Consider the following 11,668-nt stretch of genomic DNA (forward strand, 5'->3'; position numbering starts at 1 on the left):
CTGCAAAGAAAAAGAATTGACAATGAAGGTTTTCTTTGACCTCTGAAATTAGACTTCGAGACGTCTTTTGTTGGAAATATTGACACCAACCCAAACTATATTTATTCTAGTTTGGGTTAAAATTCAATATTTTCCTCATTTGTCTCTCAAATTTCTCAAAAACACTGGCTTTCCTCACTCGTGACCAACCAGTCTCGTTACTTAGAAAATTTTTCGGACTTTCTTGGCCCGCCAGGGGCACTGTTTCGGGGGCTTTAGGAGGCCTTCCCAATCTCCATTTTGGACGTGTGACCTATGGTTGGAAAGATATTTGAGTGAAGTTTCACTCTCTAGTTGAAGGTTTTGGATAAATTTGGTCGCAGGTATGTGAAAATCCCACTTTTCTCTCTCAAGGTCAGTCTGGATTTTATGGGTTTCCTCTTTCTGGAGTTGCTTCTGAGGGCCTCTTTGGGGGACGATTCCGAGCTCTCTCTTCTCCCTCTCGTCTCATATCTCTCATATCTCGAAAGACCTTGCTTCCGTGATCTTATCCCCCGGATTCATCAATCTCTTGGTCGGCTTTTTGTCCACCTACCAAGCCTGCCAACTGAGCTATCCACCCACTTTCTGACTTAGCCAGAATTTTCAAATCTTGCATATGTTGAGTGTCCGGATTTGGTGCGATTTTCCCGTGCCTGCAGCAGCTTATCTCTGACCAATGTTTGTCCACTTGCAGTACCAATGATGGTCTTCCATCACGTGCAGAGATCGGGCTGGTTGGGCAGGTGAGGAGGATATGGTGGGGCCACCAGTATGCCTACTTAGCAGCTCCGAATTAAGACCTAATTGTGGGCTGGGATTTGTCAGCTGGTTTAGGTGCTTTAATCCATGAATTTGGCTGCGATTTTTGATCAATTAGCAAGCTCATGTATAGTAGTTTAAGATCTGGACTGGAGTTTGCAATTTTTCCCACCCAAGTTTGCAAAAGGTCCCTCAAAGTTGGCCATTTTCTTATCCGAAAATACCCAATTTAATGCAAATTTGGTCCTTTTCGCCTAATTTGATTGATTCGAGTTGGCCCAAATTCAATTTCAACTTAATTGGTGACCAAGATGATGATTTACGGGTTTGGGCGAAATTTTGCGAAATTTGCGGTGGTCCCTCAACTTTTGAAAATTGCATTTTGGCCCCAACTTCCCGTTTTAATTCCAATTTGACCTCCTAGGCTTGGCTACATTTAGATCATTGGCCCCAACTTGCTTCTTCTTTTTCTTTTTTTTTCTTTTTTTTATAGGAAAAACATATTACATTAAAAAAACTATACTAAATACCTATATAATCTATATGCAATAGTTTGACATGAAATATTTTTGTGGGAAAACAAGTTCCCATTTTTTTTTGGAAATGATTTTTTTGGCAAAAATTCAGGTGTCAACAATGAGTTGTTCAAAAATTCAAGATCAAGCATCTGAATTCGTCCCTTACCGCCCTCAAATGAACATGGCTATTGAAGCGGCCAATAAGAATATTAAGAAGATCTTGGCTAAGACAGTCGATAATTATCGAGATTGGCATGACAGGTTATCCTTCGCGCTAATGGCATACTAGACATCGATCCACACTTCTACTTAGGCAATTCCTTTTACTCTAGTATACAGCATGGAGGCAATTATGCCCGTGGAAGTGGAAATTCCTTCCCTGAGGGTTTTATCCCAAGCGAAGTTGTCTAAGGCAGAATGGTCGCAACAAAGAATTGAGCGGTTGAACTTGATTGATGAGAAAAGACTGAAGGCTCTTTGTCATGGCCAAACTTATCAATAGAGAGTGGCCAGGTCCTTCAACTGAAAGGTACGGCCAAGACATTTAGAAGTAAATGATCTAGTCTTAAGGAAGCTGTTGCCGACTTTTCCGGATCCTGGGGGCAAGTTCGCTCCCAATTATAGTGGCCCATATGTAGTGAAGAAGGTATTCCCTAGAGGTGCCTTGATCCTAGCAGAAATTGATGGTCGTGAGTTTTCCAATCCTGTTAACTCTGATGCTGTCAAGAAGTATTACCCATGATAGAATTTGTTGTGTTTGCAAACATTTTTTTTTGTGATGAATGAATTGCCTCAATAAGTTGCAAATTAAATTGTCCAAATTTATTACAAATCTTGCATGTTTTTCCTAATGAATTGTGTGAGATAAATTGAATGTGTCAAATGAATACTTTGGGGTGATGAAAGGCAAGCCTTATATCATACACTGTTTCATACACTAATCCCCAGTGAGTTGGGTGGAAAAATTTCATGCCCACAAGGAAAAGGGCTATCTCGCAAAGGGTATGTCAACCTAGGTGATGAGAGGCATTCTTTTCTCTGTCCAAAACGCTACAAGTATACCCATCATTTAACCCTTTTGAGCTCACACACGTGAAGAATTTAAAATTATCCCTATCAAGGATCATCCCATATTTGGGCAAATTTGAAATGAATTGTAGGAATTTTCTTGCTTGCACTTGCATCAATCTTCGATTATTACTTTTGCAGTGCAACTTATGCAGTAATTTAAGTGTTTTAGGATGACGAAGAGCAATTCTTTCTTTATCTTACACACTTTTGTCCATTGCATAGCTTACTTGAGCCTTCAAATTCATTTAATATTAAACCCAGTTGGTGATTATCCCCCACACTGAGCAAAGTGAAATACTATCATTCAAGTAGCATGAATGCTAATAAAAAATGAAGACTTTGTGAGTCCAAAGAATATAAGTGTGAAGAGCAAGGGGCATGAAAAAGTAGCGTGCTTGATAAAAGTAAGGCCAATGCCCATAGAGAAAAATCAAACATTGGTTGTGGCAAGTCGTATCCCCAGTGAATAGATACTTGAACAACTCAAATGCTGAGATGTTTCAATCAATGGAACTTTGATATCAGGAAAATCCTTGATGGCAAAGAAGAAAATTGTTGGAAATGTCAAGATGATCACCAAGCGTGGCCCCTCTAAACACTTTTTGAGCCTAACTATCCTTTCATTTCTCACCAATGAACCAAGCCTGCATTACATCCCTTGCAAATTCTCTTCAGATTAAGACACTTGAATTAACGTAAAAGTTCATATGTTCAAAGGAGCACTCAAAGAAGTATGAGTAAGACAATTTCTACCTCATTCCGTATGCTTCTTGACTTGTAAACCCATAAATGATTGCAGAATATCATTCATTTTTCAATAGCCTCGACTTAAAGAGTCCCCTTTGTTAAGCCATTGATCAAGCCTACATCACGGTCCCTGTTAAAGACCCTTTAGATTAGTAAGGTCGTACCACTTGCGAGATTACTCAAACTCTTGTTTGGCATGATAATAGTGAGATAGAGTGATTGTTAGATTCCTGCATCAAAGGTCAGGACGAAATAGCCTTTTAATGAGGATGAGTGAAAAGTCATTTCAGACCAAAAAAATCCCTCATTTGACACATCTATGACACTCATGTGTTCAGATTGGAGTATTCTTTTGAAATGGAAATTGGGTAATGCGAAAAATAATAGACATTATCACACATGAACCTCACTTGAGTTAATGCATGTTTTTTTTTGGTGACCACAAATGCATGTTGCCTCACTTATGACTAGGCTTTACAGGAGACATACCCCTAAGGATAAGAGATGTCACTAGGTATTCTCTCTCAAGTGCATCGACACTTGACTTAGTCGAGCTGTCCCCCAAAGATTTTTTTTCCAAATTCAATCTGATTCAGGATCATAGAAAGGTACGTGTCTTGGAAAGTGATTTCTCGTTTAGGTGACCGTAGAATGGTACGGTCCTAGATATTTGTTGCTCTAACGGTGACTATAGAAAGGTATGAGTCCTGGAAAAGCCGTTTCCTATTCAGGCGACCGTAGAAAGGTACAGGTCTTGGAAAGTGATTTCTCGTTTAGGCGACCATAGAATGGTATGGGTCCTAGGAAATGTTTGTTGCTCTAGCAAGCGACCGTAGAAAGGTACGGGTCTTGGAAAAGTTATTTCCTATTTAAGCGACCGTAGAAAGGTAAGGGTCTTGAAAAGTGATTTCCTATTTAGGTGATCGTAGAATGGTATGGGTCCTAGACAATGTTTGTTGCTCTAACAGGCGACCATAGAAAGGTACCGGTCTTGGAAAAGCTATCTCCCATTCAGGCGACCGTAGAAAGGTATGGGTCCTGAAAAAGCTATCTCCCATTCAAGCGACTGTAGAAAGGTATGGGTCTTGGAAAAGTGATTTCCCGTTTAGGATACCATAGAATGGTATGGGTCCTAAACAATGTTTGTTGCTCTAATAGGCGATAGTAGAAAGATACGGGTCCTGAAAAAACAATCTTTTTGTCAAGGCGACCGAAGAAAGGTTTGGGTCCTAGACAACCAACTACTATCATACTAGATGACCAAGTCCTAGGAAGGAAACCTTCTCTTACAAAACCCTGTTACTATTCTAGGCGACCGTAGAAAAGTACGGGTCTTAGATATGTAACACCAATTATCTTGAATTGCTCTAACCTCCTTAAAGTTAAGTCATTCCAAGTATGTTCCCTTATCATTTACATTAGTGTTTCCATGCAAATTACATTTCAAAATGGGATTCATTTTTCCAAAAAAAAAGTCATTCAATGCATGTGCATGATCAAAATTTAGGTCTCAACTTGTCTTTGAAAGCAACCTCTATGAGCTTACCTTTAAAGAGAGGTAGCTGTTGACACCTAGATTTTGACGACCCTAAAGAAATAAAATATTGCATCATAGCAAATAAAAAAAAAATAAAAAGAAAACAAAGGAAAAATCAATTTGATAGATTATGCATGGAAGGTGGGAATTCTGACTAGCTATTCTTGCTTCAATTAGATATTCACTCTTGGTAAATGTGGAGCCAAATTTCTAGCCAAGGATCAAGAAATCAAGTGAATAGAAAGTCAAAATGGAAACCAAACCCAATATTGGTGAGAATAACGGCCAAATTGCTAAATCGAAGGGAAAGTATCGAGGAGTTATACTCATTAGGTGAGCTGTTCGCAAAAATAAAAAATGAACTTGGATGCATTTTTGGTAATATGAGAGAAAAGAATCGAAGTGCTAATTCACGGTGGCAAATCGAGGCTAAAATTCAGTAATCCCCACAATCAACGAAGCGTAACTTTCTAAAGGTCAATAGAGGATTTTGCTATAAAGAGGGCAACAATTCGTGAAGAGAAAAGAAGGACCGAGGGAAGAATTGGCAAAAAAAAGCATGAGAAAAAAAGAGTGCAAGCCGCCTGCACTTGCAGCTGCTCGTTACCGTTGTTCCTTGCCGGAGCTTCAAGCGCCGTCGTCACCAAGCGCCTCCACCCGAGCACTTCCGCAGCAAGCACCCAACACCCGCGCCTGCACCTTCTCCCGACGACCGCCCCTACTCGTCCGCCACCACTGCTGCCTCCCTCCACAACAGCTCGCTACTGCACCAATAGCTTGTGCCCCCGAGCCTCTGATTGCCGCATTACTGCTGTCGTACCACCACCACCAGCACCTCCACAACCGCGAACACCAGCAGCACCTCCTCCCGCGACCTGCTCACTCATCATCGATCTTGGTCCACCCATTAGTCGTTGTGCCTCTCACTACCCAACACCCACGCCACTTGTCCTCGACCCGGCGCGAATCCTCGGTTGCGAATCCCGAGCGCCGGTCTAGTTTAAAAAAGTCAACGTAGTCTTTTTTTTTTTATGATTATTTTTTAATCAAGTTTCGTTGTTATTGCTCAAATTGGAACATTAGACGTCAATGTTCATCTTATGAATATTTTAGGCATTATCCGTAGGGTTTTGCCTAAAATTACTATAATTATTAATTTGATTCGTAAGACGTCGGATCATTTTTTTTTTTTAATTATATTGATTTTTTGGGCATTTTGATGATATTTTAACTCTTAAATCATTATAATTATTAATTTGATCCGTAAGATTTCGGATCAAATTTTTAACTATTTTTAACTTTCTCATGTGTTGTGATGTTTAGGGTTAAAATAATCATTAATCTAATTCGTGAGACGACGGATTATTTTTTCGATTGTTTTAATCCTTTATTTGATAAATATCTTGAGTGGGTTAGATATAGCGTTTATTAGGAAATTGCTCGTTTTTTGGAAAATATAAAAAAATTTAAAAAAATATTACATTGGAGTATGTTAGTTTCGTAAATTCATTTTGCAGGCTCAAATTTTAGATTTACTAAACTAATCGAGAAAAATCCATTTATTAAGTAATATGGACTCGACAAATTAATTTGGAAGTAAGAGGCACACTATTGTCAATTGTTAGGTCAAATGTCATTCAATCATTTTTCAAATGCAATTCAAATACTAGAAAATACTTTCAGTCACGTATCACCAAACAAAGGAAAACTAACCGTTTTCCTAGAAAATAGTTTCCTGGAAAACATTTTGCAAAAACATTTCGTTTTTCGTGAAACAAACACACCCTAGGATTGCATTTTTAGATTTCATATTTAGATAATTTTTTGGAATAGATTAGGATTGGATCTAAATAACTTTTTTTTATATATAGATAAGGTAGATAATGTTTGCACATTTTAATAATCTCGTTTTCTTAAAAAAATAGTTTTTAAGGTATGATAGAGTTTAAGTCAAATTAACCGCTAAAACATAAAAAGAAAATTATTCTTTCTAAACAATTTTATTAGTTTTTTCTTTCACGAATTTCAATAAAAAAAAATACAAAAATATTAGGTGCGTGTCAAATAGTTGCATGTTATGTTCATTTAATTAGAAATTGCTTGTTAGTCTAATTAAGTCATATAATTAAAGTGCATATTATATAGTAAAGTTCTAATTTCAAGATAAGAGAAAACCCAAAAATAATTGCTTGCTTTATGCGTTTATATCTTTTGCTGCAATTTTTTTATTATTTAATAATGGTTGAGAATCCGTGGGATCACCTCATTGCATGATAGTGATTTATATTAAAATTAAATCCAAACTACTTGCAAAGACATTTTTTAGAATAAAAATAACAGTACCGAAAGGACATTAGAAAAGTCTAGTATAACCAAGTCCCCGTACCCAAAGTCTGCAGTTCGTAGGAGTAAAATAATTTTTTATATTATTTTACTTAGATTTCTAATCGACTTACCAAAAACTAATTAGTGGCGACTTCTAGATAAAATTCATTTGCATGCTAAAAACATGAACTTAAGTCGCGAATTGGTATGGGATTGGGAAAGCTCGAGCTAAGTCTAGACTTAGCAGTCCATTAGCCGAACCCTTAGGTGGTCCAACCCGCCTCGATGAGGTCGCAAAACCTATGCACCTGAGGCATCATTGATGCGATGAATAGATCAATTTTTCTTGCTTAGAGGCATATTTGGGGCTTAAAGTCAACCTTGCTGAAGATGAACTTATCTTTCTATGGGACCGCATAGATGATTAGATTATGTTACATGATAAGGAAATATTATAACCACAAAACTCCCTTTGGGCTCATTTTTACAGTATTTCCATGATTTCTTTTGTGGTACTTTCCTGTTGTACTGCCTAGTTATGGCATATCTCATATGAAGAGGGTTCCTGGTTGGAATAGTAGGTTCGCCAACCTTAGACCTTTGATTAAGTGATTGTATAGAGTAGTTATCATTGAAATCGAACATTTTATGATGGGTATGATATCATTATTGTAATGCCCAGATAAGTTTGCTAGTGGCTGGTCACCCCTCCCTTGTCTTTTTCACTCTACTATTATGACTGCAAAAGCACTCACAAGCTAAATTGTGGCAAATCATGGTCATTTAGTCCGTGGCTAGTAAAATTACACATTTAATCATTCTCATTGTACTTTAAGAGGAGAAAGTGGTGAACAAAAAAAACGAACGCCTATTATTTCAACACAAAAGAATAACTTTCTACATTCATGTGTTGACATTAATGAATTCTTGGAAAACAAGATCTGATGTTGATTCCTTGGTTTCAGTATTCCAAACTTTGAGATTCTTCAAGCTCGATGGATTAGGAAACTTTTGCAAATTTGAACAGTTGACAATGTGAAGTATCTCCAACGATTCCGGACCACCTAGAATCTCAAACAGCTTAATACAATCATTTAAATGAATTTTCTTGAGCTTTTTCAAGTTAGTTAGATCAGGCAACTTCACCAATGATGGAAGTGCCACAAGCTCTAATGTTCTTAGGTTCTCCAAACCTTCAAGGCCTCGAATCTCTGTTAGCTCATCACAACTACCAATGACCAAAACTGATAATGCTTTTAAATTCGAAAGATCATTGGTTGTTTCCATTCTTCGGCAAGACTTGATACTTAAGTATGACAAATTTGTCGGAAGCCTAGGTAGGCATTGCAAATGACAACGTTGGAGCTTGAGTTTCTTTAGTTGAGAAAGGAGAATGAGATCGGAAGATAGGGTGGCGATATAAGGAGAGGACAACTTCAAGAACTCGAGCATTTGTAATGTTCCAATCCACCAGGCACTCGGAGCTGCTTCAAGTTTAGAAGGACCCCTACGATTAAGCAACAAAGTCAACCTCAAATTTCTCAAATTTATTAGATTCGAGAAGTTTGGCAAAGTCTCCATCGAGGTTGTTTTACAACATAGATTGACTAGACTTTCTGGGAGTCGAGGCACCATCGAAATTCTAGGGCTACCCAATATCAATTTTTTTAGAAGTGGTAGATTCCCAATATTTTCTGGAATTTCTTTAAAAGTACCCCATGCCTCTAGCTCTTCGAGCTTCTCCAACATTCCAATGGTGCTAGATAGTTTTCTCAAGGGGCCTCTCATCTTTAGAACTTTCAAATTCTTCATGTTCCCAGTTACATCAGGTAACTCCCGCATATTTGTACTCAATAGATTCAACTGAATTAGGGAGTTGAAATTTTCAATCGACTTAGGCAATTGAGTTAAGTGGCTATCCACTAATGAGAGGGTCGTTCTTTGCGGCTATGCAACCAATGGCTGAACTTGTTCAATAATGCACACCTGTCCAAGCTAAGAATTTCTAGTTTTTCATCCTTCTCCATTCGGGAATCTCTTCTATAGCCGTAGAGTCAAGAAGAAGTTCCCTCAAAGATTCTAGTGCCCCCATCTCATTTGGTAGCTCTCGAAGATTATTACAATCCTTCAAGTTTAAGAAGACTAAATTCTTAAGCTGACTAATTGATCTATGAATTCGAACCAAATTCTCGCAACTTTCGAGGATTAGTCGCTCTAAATTCACATGAAAAGACAAGTTTGGGGTTTCACGCAACTTCATGCATCCAGTCAGATTTAGGACCTTCAAATTCTTAGCCAACTGAAAAGAAGACAACATATTGGTCTTCAAAATAAATTAAGATTACACACGAAATAAAGAATTCACACTGATTTTATCGAAATTCATACCTTGATGTGGCTCCATCCATCCCATTTTTCGGTGACTCTACTCATTGACAGATCAAGGATTAGTAGCCTCCTCATGGAGAAATTGGTCAGCTTAAAAACCAGAGGAAAGTATCTCCATGAAAGCCATCTCAACTTTGGAAGGATAAGACTACTAAATGTGGTTTGAACAAAATTTGGGCACTGGTAACATAGAAAACCACTCACTCGAGTAAGGATAGACTTTGTGATTCCATCAAAGTCTTTGCTATCCACTTGAATGAACCTTAGATTTGAAAGACTTGCTAGGCATTCTTTTATCAAGGAGTATTGAGATATTTCATCAAGCTTGAGAAATATTGCTTGATACTTCAATTCCATGAACTCCTCCCATCTGCCAAAATAGAAATAGAAAATGAAAGTTAGAATACGATTTACCGTGTTGATCTTCTTCAAGGGGAAAGCAATTATATCTTTTCTCATGTTGTTGAAAACAATTGATAAACAATGCACAAGAAATAAATCAACTCCGATATAAAAAAAATCAAACTGAATGTCCTATGATTAATCTCCTTAAAAAGGAATGAAGCTATATGATTTTACCTGCATTTTCTCCATAATTTCCAATGCTTGTGCATGAGTCCACACCCATCGTTGCTTCTCTGGTTGCCAACCACTTCCTTGTTGTATAAGATTTCTTCCAATATTTCTTAACCAATCATGCATCCACAGTCGATTATCTTCTTTAATCTTTATCAAAGATCTTTGCTGGAGGGTGTTAAGAGATTGTTGAGGAAGAAACTTACAGTTTTCCCACATGTAAATCACAATTCTTTTATCAATCCCAATGAAAAAACAAGCAATGTCAAAAAATATATTTCTTTGATCTTCATTTAAAGCCTTAATGCTGATCATCAATTTCTTTTGAACATCCTCATGAGGAAATTCTTCTAACTCCTTTAATGTGGCATCCCACTCCTCTATGCTTTTTCCAGATAAAAGAGAACCTATAACTTCAAGAGCTAAAGGAAGACCGCTACAAATATTTACAGCTCTTTTCGAGTGAAAGATGTATTGTTCTATGGGATAATCTCTTCTAAAGGCATGCTTACTAAAAAGTTGAAGAGAGTGATCAAAATCCATGCCAATAAGTTCGTAAGTCCAATCAACAAGTGTAGGCACATTGAGAATTCCTCGATCTCTAGTTGTAATGATAATCTTGCTTCCCTTGCCAAACCACTCACGCTTTTGCACAAGCGCATCAAGTTGACTTGCTTCGTCAACATCATCAAGCAAAAGAAGCACTGTTTTACAACATAACCTTTCTTTAATCACCTTTTTTCCTTCCATGATATTGTTGATATCGGGCCATCTTTTCTTCAGGATGTTTGATATGAGCTGATTTTGCAAGCGTGTAATCTCTGTTTCTCGAATGTTGGAAAGGAAGCAACAATTAGAAAAATCATCAGAAAGTTGATTGTACACTATTTGGGCAAGAGTCGTCTTTCCCATGCCACCAATACCGTGGATTCCAATGATCTTTGTTTCATGATTATGTGTACATATCATCCTCATGATTTCATCCACATGATTGTCTACTTCGACTAAGCAATCAGATACTTCCAAGTAGGCAGTTTTCAACTCAGTCAAAACATTATTGACAATTTCTTTCACAAATTCACCTTTACCTCTGAAAATATTGGAGGAAAAAGCATCAAGACATCAAGTTTAGCTGAAAAATGCATCTAGAACAACTAGACCGTCCATGATATAATCAAATACCTGTTTGGCATGCTTTGGAAGTCCCATCCCTTTAGTGCTCCAACCTCATTGAGAGCAGCCTTCCAATTGTTGATAGTCTCATCATCGAATCGCTTCTTGTTTGCATGAGAAACAATGGCATTGCCGTAGTGATCAGTCTGGTATTTTACCTCGGATGGTGTGACATTGTAGAAAATGGGCATGATCTTATGTCTCCTTGTGTTCTTGCCCTCCACCATCTTGACCAACTCCCTAAGGCACCATGTACTATGTGCATATCCTTTGGAAAAGATTGGTATTGAGATCTTTGACTGCTCAATCGCTTGGAGAAGCTGGCTACTGATCTCTTCACCAATGCGGAGCTCTTCATCATCTATATATGCCCGAATTCCAGCATCAATCATGCTGGTGTGAAGGTAATTAGTAATATCATTACGGGTATCTGGTCCTCTGAAGCTCAAAAATACTTCATAATCATATCCTGATAATTTCTCTAGTTCCTGATTATTAGAAGAGGCGTTCAACATGTTTATTTGGTCTTTGTACACGATCTCCTTATAAGGCT

At 37.7% G+C, this 11,668-nt stretch overlaps 1 protein-coding gene across 1 annotated transcript in view; it reads right to left on the reverse strand.

Moving 5' to 3' along the window:
* LOC108959523 (disease resistance protein RPV1) overlaps positions 1 to 11,448 on the reverse strand; it is a 34,907-nt gene extending 23,459 nt beyond the window's left edge. Inside the window, exons 1-2 of the mRNA XM_039312186.1 lie at positions 11,125 to 11,448; positions 9,946 to 11,032 (exon numbers count right to left, since the gene is read on the reverse strand). Coding sequence (XP_039168120.1) covers positions 9,946 to 11,032; positions 11,125 to 11,342 — 1,305 coding nt within the window. The 5' untranslated portion in view covers positions 11,343 to 11,448. The remainder of the gene's footprint in view (positions 1 to 9,945; positions 11,033 to 11,124) is intronic.
* Between the last annotated feature and the right edge of the window lie 220 nt (positions 11,449 to 11,668).

This window comes from Eucalyptus grandis, chromosome 5, assembly GCF_016545825.1.
Source record: "Eucalyptus grandis isolate ANBG69807.140 chromosome 5, ASM1654582v1, whole genome shotgun sequence".
Lineage (NCBI taxonomy): Eukaryota > Viridiplantae > Streptophyta > Magnoliopsida > Myrtales > Myrtaceae > Eucalyptus > Eucalyptus grandis.